General features: G+C 39.1%; 1 protein-coding gene across 5 annotated transcripts in view; it reads left to right on the plus strand.

The window, feature by feature from the left end:
- Positions 1-27,960, plus strand: part of PIP5K1B (phosphatidylinositol-4-phosphate 5-kinase type 1 beta) — a 349,897-nt gene that overhangs the window by 185,480 nt on the left and 136,457 nt on the right. For all 5 annotated transcript variants that reach the window (XM_057548627.1, XM_007182239.2, XM_007182240.3 and 2 more), the window contains 2 exons: positions 9,434-9,551; positions 18,024-18,176. In XM_057548627.1, the coding sequence (XP_057404610.1) occupies positions 9,434-9,551; positions 18,024-18,176 (271 nt within the window). The remainder of the gene's footprint in view (positions 1-9,433; positions 9,552-18,023; positions 18,177-27,960) is intronic.

Raw genomic sequence — 27,960 nt, forward strand, 5'->3', positions numbered from 1 at the left:
CATTTTAGAGTGACAGTTGTTCTAGTTGATACCAAGTTTTGTTCTCGGAGCTCATAAAACCCTAAATGATTTTTAAATTAATATCTTAGATATCAAAATTACATCTGTTTAGCAACTGAATTATACATGATACTGTATAAGATACGTACAACAAGGAGCACATAACTGAGGTCTTCATAGGCACTTTTAGGCCCTTTGAGTGCCTTGATTCCTTTTGTTCACTGACAGTGTATCATAAGCATACTGCATCGTTATGATTAAGACAAGAATGAGATTTTTTTTCACCTTTTTATTCAGGAGTAAGAAACCAAAGTTGGACCTGGCTGGATTCTGTATCTTTGACCTTAACTCTATATTCCAGGATAGCAGCAGCAGCCGCTGAATGGCACACGTGTCACTGGTGAGGGGAGCACCCAGCTAACTGACCCTATTTAGAGGAGTCCATCGTCACATATATAGCTTTTAAATGTCAATATGACATTAAACGTTTGATTCAGGCAAAAATTTCTTTCAGCAGATGCTGTATTGTTTGTTTAAAGAACATCTGTGCTCCAGATGCATTTATATGAAACAGAAGAAACTTACATGGGGTCTTGTCTCAGTTTCCTCATCTGGGCTCAGTTTCTTCATTGGTTTAGCAAAGGGATTGGACCCAGTATTTCTCAATGGAGGTGCTATTGGCTTTTTTTTGGATGAGGTAATTCTTTGTGCAAGACTGCACATTTGTCAACCCCAGGCCATGCCAGTAACTGTAGCAATCAAAATGCCCCCCAAAGTGATGGATAAATTCAGTATCTTGATCATGGTGGTGGTTTCACTGGTATATGCATATGTGAAGATTAATAAACTTTATACTCTATTGTATGTCATTTATAACTCAGTAAAGGGGCCAAATAATGCTCCTTCCCTACCTGCCCATATGCCTGTGGACGAGTAGAGAAAGGTGGGCAGGACTGGCCCTTGTTGAAGCAGCTGAAACATTCTGAAGTCTCTGGTGGCTCTAAAATTCAATGCATTTATCTGGGTCATAGAACTAATTGATTAGGGTGACTTGAGATGTTTTAATTTACCACTGCTAGGAAACTGCTGGTTCTGTTTCCCTTAGCAACAAAGTGCATTGTGTTATTTTTTATTTCTTTATTTTAAAGTGGCTCAAAGTTATTTTCAGATATTATGTATTTGCACTACAGATTATTTCATTTTGTAGATGGAGAAAGCTCTGGACCTGTTTAAGATTTGAAGGATGATATAATACCCTTTTCAACTATCTGGTTCCATGATCTTCCAAGATCACAAAGTAGATGAGTAAGAGAACCATGGTCATATCTTAATCTTTTGACCCCAAATTCTGTGCCATGATCAGAAACTCAGGGTTTCAGATCAATGTTCCCGTGTAAATGGAATTAGGAAGAAAGAGGATGTTTTATAATGTTTCTACCATGTAAACCTGAACCTGAACTGGCAACAGGAGGCAAAGTTTATGTGCCAACTATGGACCAAGCATAGTTTTATTAATAATATTTATATAATATACATTATTCAATTATTGTTATTACTTTCATCTTTACCATAAAAAAAGCCATTTTATATATGAAGTAACTAAGACCCTGAGATGTTAAGTGGCTTAACCCAAAGTGATAAACCAATAAATGGTAAAGCCAGGATTTGAACTCCGGGGTGGCTGGCTCCAAAGTTTTGTTTCTCCCGACACTATGGTGATAAGGCACAGGAACAGTATTTCTGCATTTTTGAATCAAAAAAAAAATCTAGAATTATGAAACTAAATCTACCTGTCTGGCCCCTTGACAACCAGCTTGAATCCATCCCTCTACTCCCCTGCAGGAGACACCGTCACTGCCTTCTCTGGAAAGCTGGCAATAAAAGTTTATATATCTTTCCATATTCAAGAATAATTATCTAACCAAAGAATTTGTAAAGCTCTCCTGAATTTTCATCTCCTCACTTACGAAATGGAGTTTAGCTTGATGTGAGGACCATTGCAAAGCACAGACTGACCTTAGATTGATGGATGCTCTCTGGGATTTATTTGAATCTCCAGGGAATACCCTCAAAGAGAGGAGAGAATTCCACAGAACTACTGTAAGGGCGAAACATTATTCTAAATGACAAGCAAACATATATGTCAAAGGTGCATATAAGTGTTGCCAGATATCAGTGCTAGACGTTATGGTTTTGACAGACTAGCCAACCACCTGCATTTCAAGTTTCACTGTCATAAACTCATCCAAGAATCTATCTGTACCAGGGGTCAGCACACTACAGCTCAAGAGAAAAAGCTGGCCCCCTGCCTCTTTTTTTAAATAAAGTTTACTTGTAACACAGCCTCATCCAGTGGTAACACAGCCTCGCCCATTCACTTACATATTGTCTATGTCTCCTTTTGCACTACGACAGCACTGTTGAGTAGTTGCAACAAGACTCTAAAAAGATTGCCAACCCCTGATCTATACAGACATTCCATACCAGGTTTTTATACAGATGTGGATAGAACACAAAGCTGCCAGAATATTCTTCTCAGGATTAAATGAGAGGTGTGACTGTCACTGGACAAGCCAATAACACAAGGTCCCTTCAAGTCAAAACTTTTTAAATATTTGTTCAACATTTATGTAGTGGGGATGGGGAAAAATTATTTTCTGTCAATAAAAATTATATACCTCTTCCTTTAACTCAAAAATGAAAGATTTATTGCATGCACTGAATATTACATAACATTTAAACTTATTTGAAATTGCCTTCAAAACATAATTTCCCAGTGTGTTAATAACTACTTGAGAAGTTTAACATGTAGATGATGAACAACGATATCACATGTTCCCAGTAAATGACACCCCAGAATGCATTCTTTGGTTTTGGAATTTAAGCTGTCTTCAGCTACTGACTTTTAAAGACTGGCTGTCAGCTGGTTCGCCTCAAAAGATGGTGCAGGCTCGTGTTTCACAAGGCGGCTCAGGGGTACCCATCACAGACATGCTCAGCAGAAGGAGGTTGGCACCAGCAGGGGGGTATGTCTATTATTTTCTCATGTTTGTTCTGTTTTTCCATTCAAGAGCACTGTCTAATCTGGCAAGAGAGAGGACCAATTTCTGTTTCACAGGTGAAATAGTCATATGTGAAAACTGAGCAATCTCTACCTTGCCTGAGTTGGCAGAGGCAATTAATAATGCTTAAAGTTGCTTCTTCATACCCTGACTTACAAAGGTCTACTCTGAAGACTGGCTGCCACCACTAGTTTGTTACTGAACTGTAGTGTCACTTGTCCAATTGTATTGCACTTACGTTTTCTTTGTCTCAGTATCACCATCTGTACATTAGGACAAAGGACCCTTCACTTATCCTGCCTCATGGGAGGTGTGGTCATGTTTGCTGTGATGGTTAAATTTATGTGTCAACGTGACTGGCTAAGAGATACCCAGTTAGCTGATAAGACATTATTTCTGGGTGTGTCTGTGAGGATGTTTCTAGAAGAAATTAGCATTTGAATCAATAGACTGAGTAAAGAAAATCACCTCACCAGTTTGGGTGGGCATCATCCAATTTGTTGAGGGCCTGAATAGAACAAAGAGGTGGGAAAAGGGCTAATTCACTCCCTGCTTGAGCTGGGACATCCATCTTCTCTTGCCCTGGGATGTCAGCATTCCTGGTTCTTGGGTCTTCAGACTTGGACCAGGCCTTATACCATTGGCTTTCCTGGTTCTCAGACATTCGGGTTTGGACTGGAATTACACCACCAGCTCTCCTGGGCCTCCAGCTTGCATATGGCAGATCATGGGACTTTTCAGCCTCCATAATCGCATGAGCCAATCCCTCATGATAAATCTGTCACCTAGGAGTTGCTGACCCACTTGTTTTGCCAGGAGGCCGCAAACCCACTAACTGTCGGTTTCAGTTTGAAATCAAGGAAGCTCACCATATATAAAGTGCTGCCTCTAAAACCTCAAAACTCTGGGCCTCAGCTCCAAAACTGGACCCCTTAAGGGTCCTGGAGATGCTTAATCAGTTTCACCCCGTTGCTTAGCACCAAATCTCTCCAACCAGTGCCGCCAAAAATAGCGCTTGGTTATCAGGCTCTAAAATCACATACACAAAGCTGGGTGTTCACGGTACATACAGATGAGAACCCCAGCGTGGCTAATCGGACTCAGCCTACCTGAGGCCCTCCTGGGGAAGTAGTTGGGGTATTTGGGCAGGTTGTACCTGAAGCCTCTGACTGCATCCTGAAAAGGAAGACTAACCGAGGAACATTAAATTGAAGTTAAAGCAAAGCTGACTGCTTGTGACTTTTCCACTGCCCTGATGTGGATCTAATCTCCCCTCTTGTTTGTTCCTGACTAGCTTCAGTCAGTACTTTCCCTCCCTGGACTTTGATTTCCTTATCTGCTAAATGGGAAATTCCAGATGGTGGCTAATGCTTCCTCAAGCTTCAGCGTTGTATAATCCGAAACATTTATTGCCATTAAGAAATAACGTACTTTTGGACTTAAGACAAACACTAACTTTAAATTAAATTTAGTTAAATTAAAAATTGAACACTCCTCTGAAGAGTGAATATCAAAATGCCAGAGCTGATCCATAATCAAACTTTGCTTCTTGGTGAAATAAGGGAGAAAAGGACAAGATAGAGAAAAGTACAGTTTTTTAGTCGAAGTTTCTTCCTCCTTCAGTGGAGTTAACAAAACCTTTTCTTTAATAATTTGATAGGACAGTACTGTGTGTTGGCTTACTTGTTTAGGTTCTTACTCGGCAAAAGCAAGTTGGAAATCCCAAGTCGGCCTCCAGATTTTTATTGTTGAAATTTTACCAGCTCTTGGGATCCAAACATGTCAGACCCCTGGTGAAAACCTCACAGCTGAAATTTCCAAAGGCTCAATTTTATGCCAAGACAGGAAAGTGGAGTTTTTTTTCCCCAATCACTACATAAATGGATTGAAGAAACATAAGTCTTAAATTGTGAAGAAGTCTGCTCTCCAGCAGAGTCCGTTTTTGCTGAGCAAGTCTAGGTGCTGGACAGTCTCCTGATGGCTACCGCCCAGGCCCCGGCAAGGAAAGCCTGCAGGAGTCTTTGGTGGACCTCTTCCACTGGCCAGCAGACTAATGCTGATTGCAGTTGTGTTACTGCCTTGGCTTAGCCTTTCGTGCACGTGCAGAGGAACCTCTGTGCTGGGCGTCAGTGGACCAGCACCCACACTGGTACCCAGTAGAGGTCTGCCAGTGCCCAACCTCAGAAAAGCAGGTTAGTGTCTGCAGGCTGATCCTCACTGCACCCGCTGTTTGGTGTTGCTCTTGTGCCCTATACCTCCTGACAAACTCCAGCTAGAGCCAACAGCCCATTAATTTGCATTTCCTTCAGTAGAACTTCATTCATGCCGAGTTGGTATTTGTTACTCACTGGCACAGCTTAATAAGCAGAAGCAAACCCTTCTGCTGTGTGGTACCCAGTGTGCAGAGCTTTGTTTTGGGGTTATGGCTTTTACCCCTAACTTAAAAAAAAAAATTTTAATGTTGTAAATGGTAATATGTAGAAGGGTTAATCCTCATGATGCTTTTAGAAGAAATACTGTGAAAAGTGTCCCTTTCATTCCTGTGCCTTTATTACCTGTCTAACTCTAGTGATCACTGTTACTTGGGGTCTGTATATCCTTCAAGGATTTTTTGTGCCGATACATGCCAAAGATATATTTTTTGTTTTTGTATACAAATGGTGGCATGCCATACACAGTGTTCTGCATCAAGCTTCTTTCACTTAATCTGTCTCAGATCTCACCACGTCAGTACGTAAGCCTCCTCGTTCTTTTCTAATAGCTGCATTGTATTCCAGTGTGTGGCTGAACCATAATTAAGTTGACTGGTTCCCTTCTGAGAGACATCTAAGTTGCTTCCAATCCTTTGTCCTTACAAACAGTGCTATAATGAATAACCAGGTACAAACATGTCATTTTGTACAAACAGTAGTTTATCTGTACTGTAAATTATAGCCATGCATTTGCTGAATCAAGAGTTATGTACATTTGTCATTTTGACAGGGGCTGTGAAAATGTCCTCCAAAGGAAAAGTATCAATTTACTTTCCCACTAATAGTGTCTCAGGGTGCCAGTCTCCCTTGAGCTATATCCAAGTTTTAAATTTTTACCCATCTGAGAGAGAAAATGATATCTCAGTGACCGTTAGTTTGCATTTATTCTATTATAAATGAGGTTGAACATCTTTTCATATGCGTAAGTCATTTATACTTCCATTTCTGTGAAGTGCCTGATTATACCCTTGGCTATTTTTTTTTACATATATAACTTTTGGGTCTTTTTCTTTGCTGTATTTTGGAGCTCTTTGTATTGGGAGATTAGCTCTTTGTGATATGAGTTGCAAATATTTTCTCATTTTGTCACTTTCTTTTTCCCTTTTTTTTTTTTCTTTTTAAGCCCGTTAGTCACTTCATTCTCCACGTGACGTGTCCAACCCTGGGCTGTCTCCCGTCACCACACAGCCTTAATCATCCAGACGCACTGAGGGCTCCCCACTTGCCAGGTGCATGGCCTTTCACGTTTCCATCCACTTTGCCGTGTTATTTCTAGAGGGTCAGTACCAGGCCTCAGAGAGCACAGCTTGTAAATGGCAGAGATGGAACCGGAACCCAGGTCTCCCTGGACTACAGGAAGTTAGGAGCATCTTAACTCCCATACAGGATGTCCAGTATGATTTGACAGAATGCAAAGTCTTAATGTGTGTCAAAGGAAAGCAGAATTCATAAGCTAAAATCTACTACGAGAAAAAAAAGTGGCGATGTCTTATGATCCACTATTAGGGAATGTTCCTCTCCATTCAGGCAAATGGAGAGGTTCAAGATTGTATAACCTCAGCAGTTAATTATTAATATACGTTAATTATGCTGTGAAGAAATTGCCACTTTCTATAATGCCTGTGTTAAGTATTATCCCTGTCCCCTTTTCATCATCTCCATTTATACAAATACAATTTATTGATGACCCCATACAGGCAAGCCCGCCTCACAGTTGACCCATACCATTCTCTGTATCTTAATGTGGCCCAAAGCTAGCTAGATTCAGTGGGGTTTTTTTCTCATTTTTAGTGATGTGGTGGCTTTTAATACGAGCTGTGTCAGGGTGGATACCTAAAGAAACGAATGTTCCCTTTCTCTAACCAGAGATGTTCTGTGTGTGTGTGTGTGTGTGTGTATGTGTGTGCGTGCGTGCGTGCGTGCGTGTGTCTGCCTGTCTCATCGCCAAGGACCCCTAACACTATCCTTTTTACACCATTGCTGAATAAACCACAGTAGTCAGGGAGATGTGAATCAAAGGAAAACTATTGTAATTAATACTTGCTTCAGGGAAAGGTGAACAACTCAAGAAGCTCAGAGTAACCAAAAATGAAAATGATAATAAAAAATACTGTATCCTCTCTAATAAAATCTTGGGCCCCCCAACTGCATGGAAATAAATCATTTAAAGAATAATTCCATGTAAGTGGAACGGGTGTTTTATTTTACTCTTGAATGTTGAAGGTGATCTGCTGTAATGGAATGAATTGCTTTGCATGAGATTGAAAGGAGAAAACAGAGTGGAACAAATTAAAAAATTGGCAACACTCTTAACCCACTGAAAATAGCCTGCTTCAGAACCCAAGGCATTGTGATTATTTTTACTTGTTTGCAACAGTGAAGAAGGATGTCAGAGGTCATTTTGAACCTCTGCTTTTACCTCTTATGTCTACATAGCGCATGTTTTCAAGTTATATTCATATAAGTTCCAAAATCATTCCTTTTGGCAATCCCATAAGAGCTGTAACTGAGTGCATGTCTCCTCATAAATCCCAAAATATGGAATGAGGAAATGTTTGAATACCATACCTGGGTGTCATACAAGCATTATGAATATTCAGCTGTACTTACTTAGGGCAACAATAGCCATTTAAGTGAGCAGGTGATATGGGGGCTCTTCCATACATGAGCTCTTCTCCCAGGCAGCCTCCGTTCCTGTGTCACTCCCCTCCTGTGCGTGCCTTGCTGCTGCCTGAGTGCAGTCGTGGCCTTTCCAGATAAGATTTATTATAAGAGGATGGCCCCTAACAACACAAGCCAACTACTTCCTCTGGAACTCACCAAAAGGAACAGTCATCTGTAACCATGCAGGGGAAACCCTGGCCACACTGGGTACATTGAACAGATCAAGGATGATCTTTGACTATGGTGATTTTGACTTTATATGTTGACTTTTGAACCTAAGCTTAATCAACTTTACTGAATTAGCATTATCTTGAAAACTCATTTTTTCACTCAAAAAATACTTATTGTCTACCATGTGTTAGGTGCCGATACAAAATTCTGACTGACCTCAGCAAACTTAAATTGTAGTAGATTCCAAGTGCTTGTTGTGTGCTAAAAGCCTTTTTATTTGCACAGCTGATTTGTGTAACATCCATGAAAATCAACCTTCAGTGTCCCACCTAGAATGTGGTAAAAGGAGACCCTGAATCGCTACATAAAAGTTTATTATTCTACTGCATTGTTCTAATTTCTTACAATGAAGGATTAGGTGACTTTTCTGATGTCATGTGAAATATATGTAGTCAAAGAATAAAATGAATGGTAAACATCATAAACATCAAAATTCAGGGTAGTGGCTGCCTCTGAAGAGAAGGACGGGTATATGATCAGTAAAAAGAACAGAAGGCAATTCAACTATATGAATAATATTCTTAAGCAGCATTTTAGGTTCATGAGTATTCACTGATTTCTTTATACCTTTTATATATCATAAATTTTGCACAAAAATTTTCAAAGGTGAACCCAGAAGAGGGAAAAAAAGATAATGATATATATGGGAATGGAAATCAGGTTTTAAAATCCGTAAAATATCTAAGGTCTTTTTCCTGTAACTACGGATGTAAGAAAGAGTTCAGATTCAGGACCCATCTATTTCCACTGTGATGGTTCTCTGTGTTGGTGAGATATTTTCTAAATTATTTTACTTATTCCTAGTTTAAAATGTTTATCCAACATTCAAAATTCATGGCCCAAAAATTTTTTGACATTGCTCCAAACACTAAGCCCTGGATCTTATACCTAAAGCATTACCACAGTGGTTTCATTGGGGAAAATGGAGAGATTTTCCCAGGAAGGAGGCAGAGGGGGATGATGAATTTTCAGGCTAAAGACACACTGTGATTGGCAAGGGATGCCTGCTTGGAGTGGCCCTTGCTGCGTTAGCATCTGTTTTTACCTGATGCCCATTGGCCTTTGTGACATGAGCTTAGAGAGACCCAGTATCAAGGGATGTTTTCCTAGAGGGGAAATTGGCACAGGACTAATAGAGCTAGAATTTGAAGTCAAAATTGTCTTTGCTGATGTTCCTTCTCTCTCTCTCTTTCTTTTTTTTTCTTTTTAACATTTTAACTGCAGTGAAGGGAGCAATCTGACCCCAGCACATCACTACCCAGACTTCAGATTTAAGACATATGCTCCACTAGCATTCCGATATTTCAGAGAACTTTTTGGTATCAAGCCTGATGATTACTTGGTAAGAACCTATCATTTTCCTTCCTTCTCCAGAAATGTGTGACGTCAACATTTTTCTCATAGCAACAGTGACAAGTGGCTTGTGTCTCTTATTTTACAAAGCTCTGGAGCATAGTAAAAGTTTCAAGTTTCATAAGGATTATAAATTTAGCTTCAGGAAATGTAGTTTGACTCTGCAGCTTTTACCTGATAGCTACAAAATCTGCTATGGTAATTGATATTTAAATAAGTGGGGTATTGGTTGCTACTTCAGATAATTATTCTAACAGATATATTATAATTAGTTATAAAGACTCCTGTGAATTTTGCTGATTGGATTCTGTATGAAAGCCTTCCTATTTTAATTGACTTATTCATACCATTCGTCTCAAACCTGCCTTGGCCCACAGCCATTTTCACCTTGACCTACAATTTGAATATGATTTTAAAGCAGCTGGATAGTTTTATTCTCAACAGCTCTTCATGCCGGCTCTTTCTAAAGGTGTTTTTGTTTGGTACCAGAACATGTATTATCCTTCGGCCTGTCTCTTCTCCCTGTCTGCCTCCTTGCACACAGTGGGTACAAACACAGCCGCCTTATTGTGAGAATGTCTGATGTGACCTCAGAGTTTTACCTTTTTCCTGTTCAAGAAGCCAGGAGCTTTCTTTCTGTTTCAAGAGAAAAAATGGTTTCTCTCATAATTTGATCACTGTTAACACCCTGGGGCTCTTGAAAATTGGTTTTCAAGAAGCTTTAGGAAGGATACCATCAAATAGTTATTGTTCATCCCATTCTGAACGATCTTAATAAGACTTGAGCCAGATCCTAGAATAATCCTTTGCAGAGGAAGTACAGCAACATGTGTTACTTGTTAACAGAGAGTTTTTAAACTGTATCTTATAATTTGGGTAAAGTATAAATGGTTAAATTCAGAGCTGATTCTGTTCTGGGCTGATGAAAACCCACGAATTTAGCTGGGCCCTAAGAAAATAACATGACTTCTGCCTGATGAATGAGAGAATACTGGTTCCTCAAGGCACATTAATAAGTCTTCACAGAGCGTGAGAACTGAGTAGAAAGTCCTCGGGCACTCTGCTGCCCTTAAATGTGCACTCATACAACTCAACATCAAAAATAAATAAATAAACAACCCAATTAAAAAATGGGCAGAGGATCTGAATAGACATTTTTCCAAAAAAGACATACAGATGGCCAACAGGCACATGAAAAGATGCTCAGTATCACTAATCATCAGAGAGATGCAAATCAAAACCACAGTGAGCTATCACCTCACACCTGTCAGAATGGCTATGTTGCTCTCTGCCTCACCACACCCCTTTGATGGAGAGACTAGGTGCCTCTACCCAGCATTACCAACCCTGCCCTCCCAACCACTCAAGTACAACACAAACACACACATTTGCAGGATTGGGGGGTGGGGTGTACCTTAGAGAAGATCCTTTAGTTTCTGGCCATTCTGTAATTACTGAGGGTCACTGACATTCACGAAACACGTTTGGAGAACCCAGTGGGGTCTTGATATTGTGTTATTGAAAACAAGATTGATACCTCATCTTCTGCCATATGTTACCAGTTAATGGATTCTCTTCTGACTTACCTTGAGCTTCTGCCAGCCAAGGAGATGCCACTAGACTTGCATTTCATAACACAGATTCAATCAGTGTGATGAGATGGCTGTCTACCCTGAGTAGGTCTTCCTTTAGTGTTCCTGTGACCACTGACCTGCAGGCTGGGAAGCCCATTCTTTTACTCAGTCTTTCTCACAAGATTTCTCTCCTTGGGGAAGGCCTTTTTCTGAGCAACAACGCACACAGCTTATACAGTTTCCTAATGAGCCTTTAAGCTGAAAAAGTTACCTTCATAATGAGGTCAGAGTATTTACAAAGGAGCAGGGGAGACCAAGCTGATGGCTTCTCAAAGCAAAAGTCCTTCTTCATGTACCTGGCAAGAGGTAGTTAATTGATCACTGGGTACTTTGAATACCAACTGTAATATACTTTGCTAATAATTATGGAGAGATTCAAAAAATTATAAGTCATGACACTCAGAGAACTTAGAATCCAATTGGAATGATGATTTATGTGGGAAAACAACTAATTCTACCAGGCAGTAAATAAAAAGACAGAAGCAAAACAATAAATACTCCAGGATTTCAAAGGAGGGAGAGGTCTCTCTCTGTTGGATTGATGATTAGGGGGGCTTCTTAGGGGCATGGCGTAGTTTAACTGTGACTTAAAAATTGCAATTGTGGTTCTGTTTTAAAAGAGGAATCCTTGTGTTTTAGAGACACATACTGAAATATCTGTGGGGAGAAATGATTTGATGTCTGCGATTTGCTTCAAAAGAATCTGAGGGAAGCAGCCAGGGCAATGGTTGAGGGCGTAAAGGAAACAAGGTTGGCCATGAGTTGACAGCTGTTGAAGCCAGAAGATAGACACGTGTGTCAATTCACACATAATGTTAATTAGTTCTCTTTACTTTCGTGTATGTTTGAAATTTTCCATAATGAAAAGTTAGGGGGGAAAAAAAGATGGGATCAGACAGATAAGTGTGCTTTTGTTTGATTGCGTTTTCCACCTCCCTTATTAATTGTACACACAGTTCAATAACCGGACCCATCTCTGGGACCTGCAAGAAACAGAACAAGGACAGTGGGCCTCTAGCTAAACATGGCCGCCTGGTCCCCAGTGTTTGGGGCCACCCACAGCCCAGGACCAAGGCAGCTCACCTTACTGGTCTTGGAGCTTCTGGAAGCTCACTCTAAACTACTACATCTGAGGAGCCCACCCAGTCATCTGGAGTGTGGTAGATGAGGAAGGGGTCTTTTGCCGGACACAACATGCTTCAGAGAGTCAGGTGGAAACTCAGAGACTTTTTAACCCAACTCTTCATTGTAGATGAGGAATCTGAAGCTGGTGAAGGGAGGTTCCCAAGGTTACCCACGCTGGGGAGTGGAGGCAGAGCCCAGGCCCGAACAGTGGTCTCACCTCCTTCCCTGGTGCTCTTTCCCTCCACCAGCTGGCCTCATGCTTCCCAACCACTAAGTCTCAGACCTCTTACTAGATGTGGTCTCAAGGTGGCCACTCCCTAGCCATCAAACTATGAACTGTGGTTATCCATTCTGAAGAATACAGCCAAAGAGGTAAAAGACCCCTAACAAAGCATATTTTCAAAGAGTTAAGCCCAAAAAAGCACAGAAAAATGAAATAAAACGTCCCCCGAAAAACTGTGTGAAGAAAAAAAAAAGGATACAGTGCAGATCACAAATGTATGCTGGCATCTATCAAACTCGGGTTATCTAAACCCAAATTTTTGAAGATACACTGATCTAAATGGGAGAGGAAAGGAGAGGGTAACTTTATGTAGGGGTTGGTAACAATTGGTAGATTTGATATTGGATCTCTGTGATATGTTTGTATTTCTACTTAGTCTTATGCTGTTGCATCTGGATTTCAGCCTGAATTACTCTGATTACATTCTCAGTACCATTAAAACTTACCATGTGCATGCTAATTACAAGTTCATGTTGAAACGTGCATAATTTGGATGTAAGACAGTGCGGTGAAGGTATGTCCACGTGCACCGCACAGCAATGCAAATGCTCCTTATTCCTTATTTGTTCCTAAATAAATGCCTCCCAGGGAAAGGCCAAGGGGTCCAGAGCATTTTTTTCCCATTTCTGCTTGGGCAACAGGTCTTTGGTTCATTTCCTTCTTTACCAGGTGCCTGGGTATTCCCATATCCAGGGTGATTTATATGATATTTTTCAGGCTCACCAACACCCATAAGAAAGAGAGCGGGGTGAATATTTGACACTGTCGAGGGTAAGAAATGGCAGGAAAAATGATCTTCACCTCACTGTGCAAGTTTACAACGTTAATTTGCCTTGGCAGGGCCCAGCTGCGTTGTACTTTGCATTCTTTCCAGTGGGTACATAGGGAGGCCCTGCAGGAAATAGAAGGCAGGGAAGGAACACATTGGAACAGCTTAGGCAGATGAGAGAGCTGGGAAGGTGCATCAACCCAGGCGTGCACACAGGGGCTTGTTGATCATGGCTAATTAAAATGTTCCCATAGCTCCTCTGTATTTGCTCTGAAAAGGCAACATTTCAGAGAAGATTGCTTAGCAGAGAAAATGGTAACCAAGTTGCAGGGTGGAAAACCATAGAATTAGAGGTGATAACGGTAATAGTCCCAGGTGTTCAGCATCATAATGCTAGTTTATTGCAGACTGATGCTGTGCTAGGAGTGACCCCAAAATGGTTATTAAAATAGGTCAAAACAACTGATTTCTCCATTCTTATTCATTTATGAATTACATAATAAAGGAGTATTTGGCAATTAAGTAACCAATGAAATAGCCTCCAGATTGTGTTACTGCTTGTAGAAGAATTTGAGACTTTAATTGGAAGCAGATGTTCAGGTCTGAATCCAGTTTTCCCTAGACAGCTCTTCCTGGATCACCCCCTAATTTCTCTATTTGCAGCCCCTAATTTCTGCATTCTTTGCTGCTTTTGTACTTTCACAACATTTACTCCTATCCATAAGAAGATTCTGTGCCAGAAATTCAAACCCCATGGAACAAAAAATCAGAATCCTAAAGAGAGTCTGGGGTCTGCCTTCACTTTTCATGAGAATGGGATCCACACCTTTATTTTCCAGGGTCTCAAATTCATGATTATACAGAAGACCCAGCTTTTTTCTTTCTTTTTTTAAAATTAATTTATTTTCTAGTTGAATTATAGTTAATTCACGTCATGTTAGTTTCAAGTGTACAGCAAAGTGATTCAGTTATGTGTGTGTGTGTGTGTGTGTTATACACAAACACATTCTTTTTCAGATTCTTTTCCATTGTAGGTATTACAAGATATTGAGTAGAGTTCCCTGTGCTATACAGTAGGTTCTTGTTGTTTATCAATTTTACATATAGTAGTGTGTATATGTTAATCCCAAACCCCTAACTTATCTTGTCACCCCGACCCATCTCTTTTCTTGCTTCACCAAGAATATCTTAGTGTACCTTTGGGTAGCCGTCTTGTCGTGGGACTTAGGCTGAAACCCTCAGTACATCCTAGGGCACTGCTGGCTCTCCAGCTGTGTGTATGATCATGTAATGAAAAATGGCAACAGCAATGACTAAGTGGTCACTCTGCCAGGGGTTTCAAGAGCATTCGTTTTTAAAACTTTGAGCTGCTGTTAGGTAGATATTACCATCTTTATTTTAGAGGTGAGGTTCCTAAGACTCCAAGATGCTAAGTTCCTCACTCAAGGTCACAGAACTGGCTACTGACAGAGTCATGATTTTAGAAACATCAGTCAATTCCAAGTCCTGGGCCTTTCCTTCCACGTGGACTCTGCCCACAGCAGAGAAGGTTTCCTCTGCTTCTTCTTGGCTTTTATGGCATCCTGTGTGCAGTATGATGACTATTTTTGTTTTCCTCTCTTATCCTCAACTCATTCATAAGGGCTTAGGCTGCATTGCTGCTTAGCAAGAGAGCTTCAGGAAGCAAGGCTAGAGGAAAAAGAAGGAGGTAGCAGATGGAAGTTGCCAGTGACGCTTAGGAAGGCAGCAAACACTTGCTTCTTTCTTTTCCTGGTGAATTTTGTTTCCCTTACCCACAGTGCTGCCAAAGCAGGATAATTTAAAAGGTAACATCTAGAAACTTCCTTTTAATCATTCTTCTCCCAGTTTCTCTGTTTCTTCTCCTCCTTCCTTCCTTTTGTTCCTCACTTCCTCTCAGATTTTTCTGTGATGAGGACTTAAATATTCACAAGCCCAGATAAAATGCTTTGGAGGATGTTCAGCCCTGGTGTTTTCAGATGCCTCCATCCTCAAAGTACAGTTCCTTACATCCCTGCTTTTGCCTCTCACTGGGGCTCGTCTAATCTCACACAGTAGCTTCCTTACCTTTTTCTCTGTCCCTAATGTTTCTCTAGTCAATAATGGGGATTTATTAGCTAATAAACACTAAGCTCATTAACCCAAAATTGACTGTTCTGCTGGTTTTGGGCACTTCTTGGTGAGACTTACAGCCCTTCAGTTGTTGGTAAATTTCAGTCATTTATTTGACAAAAATTTATTGCGTTCCTTCTGTGTACAAGGCACAGGTCCTGAACTGTATCAGAGTATAAGATAGTCACAGTTTCTGCCCTCATAGAGTTTTACAATCTCATGGGAACTTGGAATAACTAAATAGGCAATTAAGGTATTTTGTGGTAACTTGTGTGATGAGAACATTCAGTGCCAGGAAGCAGTTGATCTGGATTCACAGAACCAGGGAGAGTTTTCCAGGGCAAGCGCTGTCCAGCAGACACTGAAGGCCAAAGTTACTGTAACAACCTCCTCACTGTGTCTTCCTTTTGTCCACCTACTGTGGGCGCTCAGCACAGCAGATGGAATGGTCCTCTGCTCCAGATGCTGCAGTGGCTTTCAGCTCCCCTAGAGAAAGGGCCAAAGTCCATACCATGGCCTATGGCTCCCTGTGTGTCGGGTCCACCCAACCCTTCTGGCTTCTCCCCTTTCAGCTCTCCTCCCTGCTCCCTCTGCTTTAGCCGTGGCCTCCTTGCTGTGCCTTGAACTCTCCAGGTCTCAAGATCTTAGCATTTGCCCTTCCCTCTGCCTAGAATACCCTTTCCCCAAATATCCCCAGGCCTCTCCTCAAATGCCACCTTCCCAGTAATGCTTTTAGTGACCACTCCGTCCTCATCATTGCTGGTACTCCCTGCCCCCCTTTCCATGCTTCCTTTTTCTCAACAGCACTTGGCACATTCTGATGTGTAAGTTATTTACTTGTTTGTTGACTGTTTCCTCCTACTAGAATATAAGCTTCCTGAGTGCCTGGGACAGTACAGACAGATGCTTAGTAGATACTTTTTAAATGTTGAATGAACACATGAATGATGCATTTCTGGCATACAACTAGAATCATATGTGAAATTAACCAAATCATCCTGAGGGTTTTCATGAAGAATCAGCAAGCCGAGTATATGTTAAAACTGGTATGTCAAGCATATAAGTGCATACTCATTCTACCAAAAATACTCTGTTATAATATAATGCTAGTCTAGTTTCTATTCTCAAGAAAATAAGGGTATTTTTTAGAATAAGTTTTATTCAGTGGTAGTCAACCAGGTAAAGGTAGCATGGAGGTTGTTTCCGATAGAGGAAAATGCAAAAGCCAAGAGTGTGTGGCACACGTAAGAAAATGAGAAATAGTTCTCTGTGTTTACAGGTAGAGTTTGAGGAGGGAAGTGATGAGAGAGAAGGCTGGAGTGCAAGACTCCATCATTCATGGACTCAAATGCTCTCTTAAGAAACTTGGGTATTCTCTTCTTTGTAAACAGTGGAACCCATTGAAAGGTGTGAAGGCGTGGAAGGCTATGCAATTTAGAAAATCTCTGGTCTCCTGCTGGAGAATGCACAGGGGGGTCAAGAATGGATAGTTCAGAACAGGTGGAGCTTGCCATAGTAATCAAGGCATGACACGATGAAACCACTGAACTTCGGGTACTGGAAAAAGAGATGCCATGAAGGGGGCAGATATTATCAATAGTCTAGATATGGAGTGTGAAGAAATGTGAGGCATCAAAGAGGATGCCCAAGTTTCTGGTTTGGGGAGCAAAATGAATGATGCTTCCATGATCTAAGATAGAGGAAAAGGGGAGAAGATGGAGGATGGGAGAGGAGGCAGATGATCTAGAGTCACCATGTATAGTTGTACAGGGTGTGCACTGCCCAAGAACACCTGGTTAAGGTGAAGGAATGAAGACTGGAATCCATTCCTTCATCTATTCACCAACCTGTATCTGGTCCAGAGCTGCATCTGCCAGGAAAAAGAGTTCCCTCTTTCTAATTACTACAAAGTCACCACAAGGGCTAACCACAGGCCTGAGATGAACTTGCTTTTGAACTTGTTACATGTGCAGTGTTTCTGGTATAACCAAATAGAAATGTCTGTTGAAAAGTTAGGCATACAGGTCTGGATCCCTAGAGAGAGATCTGAGCTGGAGATTCAGAGGTTAGAGTCATTTCCTTGTTGAAACCATGAGTGGATGACCTCCCTTGGGAGAGTAAATAGTGAGAAGAGAATAGGTGTTGGTGTCAAGTGACAAATACACAGCGTGGATCACACCTTCTGTTGTTATTCTATGGGCACTTGTTGGAAACAAAGCACCTTGGTCAATACCACTGTTGGAGTTGTCTCATTGGACAAATATGGTGATTGTGATTCTGTCATAGTGGGGGTGGAGGAGGGCATGTTTCCCATCGTAAAATTATTAAGGTAAATGGATCAAGTAAACGTTTAGAAATCTCAAAAGAGCCTTCTTAGCATACCTGGAGTCTCCTTTTAAAGCTCTTGGAGAGAGCTTCCTATTTTAACATGACCAAGATATGTAACGCTGTGATTTTTCTTCCTTGTATGCATCATACACATTAAATGTATTTTTACTATTTATTTATTTGCTCTTGTAGTATTCCATATGCAGTGAACCTCTAATAGAGCTGTCTAACCCTGGAGCCAGTGGATCCTTGTTTTTTGTGACCAGTGATGATGAATTTATCATCAAAACAGTTCAGCATAAAGAAGCAGAGTTCCTTCAGAAGCTCCTGCCAGGCTATTACATGGTAAGTAACTACACATAATTAAAGCTTCTACTTAAGGTTTAATTACTTTCCTCCACAGTTCTCTCTTATACTTTTTTTCAGTGGCTCTTTGGCATGTTTCCTTCTCTTTGGTGAGCTTTATTTTGCATTTAGAATATACTATGACATTCGTTGAATAGATTTTTAAAAGTAAGTAGAACTGAGTAGTAGAGCATAGCTGTTGACTGACTCAGTCCTGGGCTTACATCCCACTCAGTCATCAGCTAACTATGTGAATAAGATAAGCTCTGAGCCTCAGTCTCCTCAATCTTTGAAGGCTGGGAAACACCTATCTTCCATGGTTGTTGTAATAAGAAAGGATCTAGGTTGTAAGATAAAGGAAGCAATGCATTGCAGAGCTCTTTGCCGCAGTACATAGTACTTATATGAGTAGTTAACATTCATTGAGGGCTAAGCTCTGTGTTAAAACACAGCTGTAAGTGCTTTGCATGCAGTAACTCATTTAATCCTCACAGCATCTTGGATACTTCAGTCATTGCCATTTTATAGATGAAGCAGTTGAGACAAAGATAAATGGAATCACTTGCCAAGGGTTATTTAGCTAGTGGGCTGTAGAAATGGGGCTTGAATACAAGCAGTAGGGTTCCAGAGGCTGCATCTTTAAACCCTGCACCATGTACTGGCATACATTCTGTATTAGCTATTCTTAGCCATTACACTTCAGAATTTAGGATTTCATCGGTTAAATATAACATGAAAATCGCCTTCCATGTAATGTTTTAGAGACAAAGAAACAATAACCTAGCCCAGGTGGATTTGCTAGACATTTAGACCAGATTTTTAAGAAATAAACACTTTTCCTCAGTAGTTTTGTCATTTTCATACCTCTGGTTTCTTTGTACTTTCATAGCAGTTATTAATTTTTTGTGATTGGAATGGCTACAGGAAGAAGTTTGGATTTCAGAAGCCCCAGTTCTGCCATTCATTTGCTATGAGAGGTGATAACTGTCATCTTTGTTTCAAAACAAAATTGATGAGATATGCCACTTAGTATGTAAAAATATTTTTTAGTCCCAACATCAGATAAGATAACATTAAATGCTATAAATTTGTCCCACATATAAATATAAGAATCAAAAATCTAAACAAAAATCTTAGTGGGCAGCATATACAGATTTTAAAAGGTTTTGATCCTGAACAAAACTGGGAAATATTTTTAGCACAAATTGTCTACTTTATGTCAGAGAAAATAGGAAATACAGAAAAGAAAAAAAATGCAACCAACTATATTTATTTTCTCAAATACATATTACTAATATTTGGTATATACCTTTTCAAATGTATTCTAGTCATATACACATTTTTAAATAATTTTAAATTGTAATCAAACTGACAGCACTATTTACTAATCTGCTGAGTAAATCTTAAACTTCTATACTTCTAAGCTTAGATAGACTAGTCTCTTATTATAAAACTACATTGTCCAATATCGTAACCATTAGCCATATACAGCTATTAAATTTAAATTAATTAAAATTAAATAAAATTTTAAAATTTAGCTGAACAAGTAATTTTATCCCAATCATGTAAGCTAGTATAACAAACAATAGAATTCATCCCATTAACAAGAAGAAATGTGAACATTACATGGTTGTCCATATAGATATTGAGGAGAAATTAAGGCACTCAAAGTTCAGTATCTTCTCTTAATTCTTAAAATTGGCATGGAAGTTTTTAACATAATAAGTAAATAAATGAACATATACATATTATACATTTATCAGTCTCCAAGAGTTCACATAATGTCTCATGGAGAAGAACAAAAGCTCTTTCACTGGAAGTAATAGAAAAAATAAGGATGCCCTCCATCAATGGTCCTTTCTGACATATTTGCTAAAATTTCTATCAATAACTTTGAGTACAAAAAACAAAAAAGAAGAAAAGTATAAATACTGTTCTCTGCAAATGATACAATTGAAAATGAGCAGAATTTCAAGCAAATAAACCGGTAGTTTCTAGAGGTAATGAGAATCCAGTAGATTTTTGGGATATATGATAAATCTACAAAATCTATCATATTCCATTATGTAGATCATATAAAACTGGAGGGTATAAGGGGGAAAAAAGAATCCCATTCATGATGACAATAACTTATAATGATTATTATTAGAGAAAGATAAATACATAAATAAATGAAGACATACTATAATTCTGATTGGGAAAGCAGATATAGTAAGTATAACATATGAACAACAATCCAAAAAGAATTTTTGTAATAAGAACTCAAATACTTAAGTCTATAAAAACAAATGAACAAGACCAATATGAAGGAAACTACAAAATGTTATTGAAGGACATAAACAAAGTTCTGAAATAATGAAGAAATGTGCATCATTCCTGAACTCAGAATTGTAAACATTTTAATTCCCCCCATACCAACTTATAAATCCAGTCTAATTCCAATCAAAAATTCCAATAGGATTTTTTGCCCTGAACTTGACAAAGCTGGTTCATTTGAAAGTGAAAACAAATATTATTTTAAAAGCATTTTAAAAAACAAACAGTGGAAGGCAAAAGTTGACAAACTTTTGGACAAGGAATGACAAAACATTTTCAGGAAAAAAGAAAAATGGTGGGCCTGCCATAACATACACCAAAAATATGTAAATCTATAGTAATATTAAAGGTGTGGCATTAGTATAGTTCTAGACAGAAAGATTAATGGATTCAAATAAAGTGTCCAGAAATAGTTGACATTTTATTGTATGATATAGGAGGGACTTAAACACAATTGAGAGAGGACAGACTGTTCAACAAATGGTTACCCATTTCAGAAAAAAATTAAATCCCCTATTTCAGATCTTTCCCACACACAAAATTGCTTCCAGGCAAGGGAAACGAAAGCAGAAATAAACAAACAGGACTACATCAAACAAAAACACTTTTGCACAATGAAAGAAGCTATCAATAAAATGAAAAATGAATGAGAAAAGATATTCAGAAGTGGTATATATGATAAGGTGTTAATATCAAAAATATACAAAGAAGGGATGGTCCAGGATCATGACGAGTTGCGGCGGGGATAAGGGAGGACGGGGGTGTCGGCTGCTTCTTCTAGACGCTAGGGAATGCAGCTGGACCTGGATCCAAAGGAGGCTCTCCATATCGACCAGGCCCGGAGGACACTGCCCACCTGGAGGACCGAGCAGAGTGTAGAAGGCCGGCCACCCTGTGCCTTTGGATTGGAGAATTTAACCCATTTACATGTAAGGATCTTGGTGCTCAGGCGAGGTGTCAGGCCTGAGGCTCTGAGGTGGGAGAGCTGAGTTCAGGACATTGGACCACCAGAGTCCCCCGGCCCCACGTAAACTCAATCGGCAAGAGCTCTCCCAGAGATCTCTGTCTCAAAGCTAAGACCCAGCTCCACTCAACGACCAGCAGTCTCCACTGCTGGACACCCCATGCCAAACAACTAGCAAGACAGGAACACAACCCCACCCATTAGCAGAGAGGCTGCCTAAAATCATAATAAGGTCACAGACACCCCAAAACACACCACCAGATGCAGTCCTGCCCACCAGAAAGACAAGATCCAGCCTCATCTGCCAGAAAACAGGCATCAGTCCCCTACCCAAGAAGCTTACACAACCCACTGAACCAACCTTAGCCACTGGGGGCAGACACCAAAAACAACAGGAACTACAAACCTGCAGCCTGCAAAAAGGAGACCCCAAACACAGTAAGTTAAGCAAAATGAGAAGACAGAGAAATATGCAGCATATGAAGGAGCAAAGTAAAAACCCAGCATACCAAACCAATGAAGAGGAAATAGGCAGTCTACCTGAAAAAGATTTCAGAGTAATGATAGTAAAGATGATCCAAAATCTTGGAAATAGAATGGAGAAAATACAAGAAATGTTTAACAAGGGCCTAGAAGAACTAGAGAGCAAACAAGCAATGATGAGCAACACAATAAATGAAATAAAAAATTCTCTAGAAGGGATCAATAGCAGAGTAACTGAGGCAGAAGAACGGATAAGTGACGTGGAAGATAAAATAGTGGAAATAACTACTGCAGAGCAGAATAAAGAAAAAAGAATGAAAAGAATTGAGGAGAGTCTCAGAGACCTCTGGGACAACAGTAAATGCACCAACATTCAAATTATACGGGTCCCAGAAAAAGAAGACAAAAAGAAAAGGTTGGAGAAAATATTTGAGGAGATTATAGTTGAAAACGTCCCTAATATGGGAAAGGAAATAGTCAATCAAGTCCCGGAAGTGCAGAGAGTCCCATACAGGATAAATCCAAGGAGAAACATGCCAAGACACATATTAATCAAACTATTAAAAATTAAATATAAAGAAAATATATTAAAAGCAACAAGGGAAAAGCAACAAATAACATCCAAGGGAATCCCCATAAGGTTAACAGCTGAAATTTCAGCAGAAATTCTGCAAGCCAGAAGGGAGTGGCAGGACATATTTAAAGTGATGAAAGGGAAAAACCTACAACCAAGATTACTCTACCCAGCAAGGATCTCATTCAGATTTGATGGACAAATTAAAACCTTTACAGACAAGCAAAAGCTAAGAGAATTCAGCATCACCAAACCAACTTTACAACAAATGCTAAAGGAACTTTTCTAGGCAGGAAACACAAGAGAAGGAAAAGACTTACAATAACAAATCCAAAACAATTAAGAAAATGGTAATAGGAACATACATATCAATAATTACCTTAAATGTAAATGGATTCAATGCTCCAACCAAAAGACATAGACTGGCTGAATGGATACAAAAACAAGACCCGTATATATGCTGTCTACAAGAGACCCACTTCAGACCTAGGGACACATACAGACTGAAAGTGAGGGGATGGAAAAAGATATTCCATGCAAATGGAAATCAAAAGAAAGCTGGAGTAACAATTCTCATATCAGACAAAATAGACTTTAAAGACTATTACAAGAGACAAAGAAGGACACTACATAATGATCAAAGAATCAATCCAAGAAGACATAACAATTGTAAATATGTACGTACCCAGTGTAAGAGCACCTCAATACATAAGGCAAATGCTAACAGCCATAAAAGGGGAAATCGACAGTAACACAATCATAGTAGGGGACTTTAACACCTCACTTTCACCAATGGACAGATCAACCAAAATGAAAATAAATAAGGAAACACAAGCTTTAAATCACACATTAAACAAGATGGACTTAATTGATATCTATAGGACATTCCATCCAAAAACAACAGAATACACTTTCTTCTCAAGTGCTCATGGAACATTCTCCAGTATAGATCATACCTTGGTTCCAAATCAAGCCTTGGTAAGTTTAAGAATATTGAAATCATATCAGGTATCTTTACTGACTGCACTGCTATGAGACTAGATATCAATTACAGGAAAAAAACTGTAAAAAATACAAACACATGGAGCCTAAACAATACACTACTAAATAACCAAGAGATCACTGAAGAAATCAAAAAGGAAATCAGAAAATACCTAGAAACAAATGACAATGAAAACACGATGACCCAAAACCTATGGGATGCAGCAAAAGCAGTTCTAAGAGGGAAGTTTATAGCAATACAATCCTACCTCAGGAAACAAGAATAATCTCAAACAACCTAACCTTACACCTAAAGCAATTAGAGAAAGAAGAATGAAAAAAAACCAAATTTAGCAGAAGGAAAGAAATCATAAAGATCAGATCAGAAATAAATGAAAAAGAAATGAAGGAAATGAGAACAAAGATCAATAAAACTAAAAGCTGGTTCTTTGAGAAGATAAACAAAATTGATAAACCATTAGTCAGACTCATCAAGAAAAAAAGGGAAAAGACTCAAATCAACAGAATTAGAAATGAAGAAAGAGAAGTAACAACTGACACTGCAGAAATACAAAGGATCATGAGAGATTACTACAAACAACTATATGCCAATAAAATGGACAAATTCTTAGAAAAGCACAACCTTCTGAGACTGAACCCAGAAGAAATAGAAAATATAAACAGACCAATCACAAGCACTGAAATTGAAACTGTGATTAAAAATCTTCCAACAAACAAAAGCCCAGGACCAGATGGCTTCACAGGTGAATTCTATCAAACATTTAGAGAAGAGCTAACACCTATCCTTCTCAAACTCTTCCAAAATATAGCAGAGGGAGGAACACTCCCAAACTCATTCTACGAGGCCACCATCAAAACCAGACAAAGATGGCCACCTGATACCAAAGCCAAACAAAGGTGTCACAAAAAAGAAAACTACAGGCCAATATCACTGATGCACATAGATGCAAAAATCCTCAACAAAATACTAGCAAACAGAATCCAACAGCATATTAAAAGGATCATACTCCAGGATGAAGTGGGATTTATCGCAGGGGTGCAAGGATTCTTCCATATATGCAAATCAATCAATGTGATACACCATATTAACAAATTAAAGGAGAAAAACCATGATACTCTCAATAGATGCTGAAAAAGCTTTTGACAAAATTCAACACCCATTTATGATAAAAACCCTCCAGAAAGTAGGCATAGAGGGAACTTACCTCAACATAATAAAGGCCATATAGGACTGACCCACAGCCAACATTGTTCTCAATGGTGAAAAACTGAAACTGTTTCCACTAAGATCAGGAACAAGACAAGGTTGCCCACTCTCACCACTATTATTCAACATAGTTTTGGAAGTTTTAGCTACAACAGTCAGAGAAGAAAAAGAAATAAAAGGAATCCAAATCGGAAAAGAAGAAGTAAAACTGTCACTGTTTGCAGATGACATGATACTATACATAGAGAATCCTAAAGATGCCACCCAAAAACTACTAGAGCTAATCAATGAATTTGGTAAAGAAGCGGGATACAAAATTAATGCACAGAAATCTCTTGCATTCTTATACACTAAGGATGAAAAATCTGAAAGAGAAATTAAGGAAACACTCCCATTTACCACTGCAACAAAAAGAATAAAATACTGAGGAATAAACCTACCTAAGGAGACAAAAGACCTGTATGCAGAAAACTTTAAGACACTGAGGAAAGAAATAAAAGATGATACAAACAGATGGAGAGATATACCATGTTCTTGGATTGGAAGAATCAACATTATGAAAATGACTGTACTACTCAAAGCAATCCACAGATTCAATGCTATGCCTATCAAACTACCAATGGCATTTTTCACAGAACTAGAATAAAAAATTTCACAATTTGTATGGAAACACAAAAGACCCCGAATAGCCAAAGCAATCTTGAGAAAGAAAAACAGAGCTGGAGGAATCAGGCTCCCGGACTTCAGACTATACTACAAAGATACAGTAATCAAGACAGTATGGTACTAGCACAAAAACAGAAATATCGATCAAGGGAACAGGATAGGAAGCCCAGAGCTAAACCCAGACACATATGGTCACCTTATCTTTGATAAAGCGGGCAAGAATATACAGTGGAGAAAAAACAGCCTGTTAAATAAGTGGTGCTGGGAAAACTGGACAGCTACATGTAAAAGAATGAAATTAGAACACTCCCCAACACCATACACAAAAATAAACTCAAAATGGATTAAAGACCTAAGTGTAAAGCCAGACACTATAAAACTCTTAGAGGAAAACATAAACAGAACACTCTATGACATAAATCACAGCAAGATCCCTTTTGACCCACTTCCTAGAGAAATGGAAATAAAAACAAAAATAAACAAATGGGACCTACTGAAACTTAAAAGCTTTTGCACAGCAAAGGAAACCATAAACAAGACAAAAAGACAACTCTCAGAATGGGAGGAAATATTTGCAAACAAAGCAACTGACAAAGGATTAATCTCTAAAATATACAAGCAGCTCATGCAGCTCAATATCAAAAAAACAAACAACCCAATCCAAAGATGGGCAGAAGACCTAAATAGACATTTCTCCAAAGAAGGTATACAGATTGCCAACAAACACATGAAAGGATGCTCAACATCACTAATCATTAGAGAAATGCAAATCAAAAGTACAATGAGGTATCACCTCACACTGGTCAGAATGGCCATCATCAAAAATTCTGCAAACAATAAATGCTGGAGAGGGTGTGGAGAAAAGGGAACCCTCTTGCACTGTTGATGGGAATGTAAATTGATACAGCCACTATGTAGAACAGTATGGATGCTCCTTAAAAAACTAAAAATAGAACTACCATATGACCCAGCAATCCCACTACTGGGCATATACCCTGAGAAAACCATAATTCAAAAAGAGTCATGTACCACAGTGTTCACTGCAGCACCATTTACAGTAGCCAGGACATGGAAGCAACCTAAGTGTCCATCAACAGATGAATGGATAAAGAAGATGTGGCACATATACACAGCGGAATATTTCTCAGCCATAAAAAGAAACTAAATTGAGTTATTTGTAGTGAGGTGGGTGGACCTAGGGACTGTCATACAGAGTGAAGTAAGTCAGAAAGAGAAAACAAATACCATATGCTAACACATATATATGGAATCTAAAAAAAAAAGTTGGTTCTGACGAACCTAGGGGCAGGACAGGAATAAAGACACAGATGTAGTAAATGGACTTGAGGACATGGGGAGGGGGAAGGGTAAGCTGGGACATAGTGAGAGAGTGTCATGGACATATATACACTACCAAATGTAAAATAGTTAGCTAGTGGGAAGCAGCCGGCTCTGTGCTTTGTGACCACCTTGGGCGGGGTAGGGAGGGTGGGAGGGAGACGCAAGAGGGAGGGGATATGGGGATATATGTATACGTATAGCTGATTCACTTTGTTATAAAGCAGAAACTAACACAACATTGTAAAGCAGTTATACTCCAATAAAGATGTTTAAAAAATATATACAAAGAACTCATACAACGCAACATGAAAAATAAATAATAAATAACCCAATTTAAAAATGTTAGAAAATGGTCAGAAACAGGCACATGAAAAGGTGCTCTATATTGTTAATTATTAGAGAAATGCAAATCAAAACTATTACAATGAGGTATCACCTCACACCAGTCAGATGGCCATCATTAAAAAGCCTATAAATAATAAATGCTGGAGAGGGTGTGCAGAAAAAGGAACCCTCCTACACCATTGATGGGAATGTGAATTGGTGCAGCCACTACAGAGAACAGTATGGCGATTCCTTAAAAAATTAAAAATAGAACTACCATATGATTCTGCAATCCCACGCTTGGGCATATATTTGGAGAAAACTCTAATTTGAAAAGATGCACCCCAGTGTTCATAGCAGCACTTTTTACAATAGCCAAAACATGGAGGCAACCTGTGTCCCTCGACAGATGAATGGATAAAGAAGATGTGGCACATACATACATAATGGAATATTATTTAGCCATAAAAAAGTGAAAAATAATGCCATTTGCAGCAACATGGATGGGCCTAGAGATTATCATACTAAGTGAAGTACATCAGAGAAAAAAATATCATATGGTATCACTTATATGTGGAATCTTAAAAAAGGATACAAGTGAACATTTTTACAAAACGGAAACAGACTCACATACATAGAAAACAAACTTATGGTTACCAAAAGGGGAAAGGGGGTGGAGGGATAAATTAGGAGCTTGGGATTAACAGACACACACTACTTTATATAGAATAGATAAAGAACAAGGTCCTACTGTATAGCCCACGGAACTATACTCAATATCTTCTAAGAACCTACAATGAAAAAGAATCTGAAAAAGTACATATATATATATATGTATATATATATATATATATATATATATATATATACACACACATACACACACATATACATGCATATAAAACTG

This window comes from Balaenoptera acutorostrata, chromosome 6 (assembly GCF_949987535.1).
Source record: "Balaenoptera acutorostrata chromosome 6, mBalAcu1.1, whole genome shotgun sequence".
Lineage (NCBI taxonomy): Eukaryota > Metazoa > Chordata > Mammalia > Artiodactyla > Balaenopteridae > Balaenoptera > Balaenoptera acutorostrata.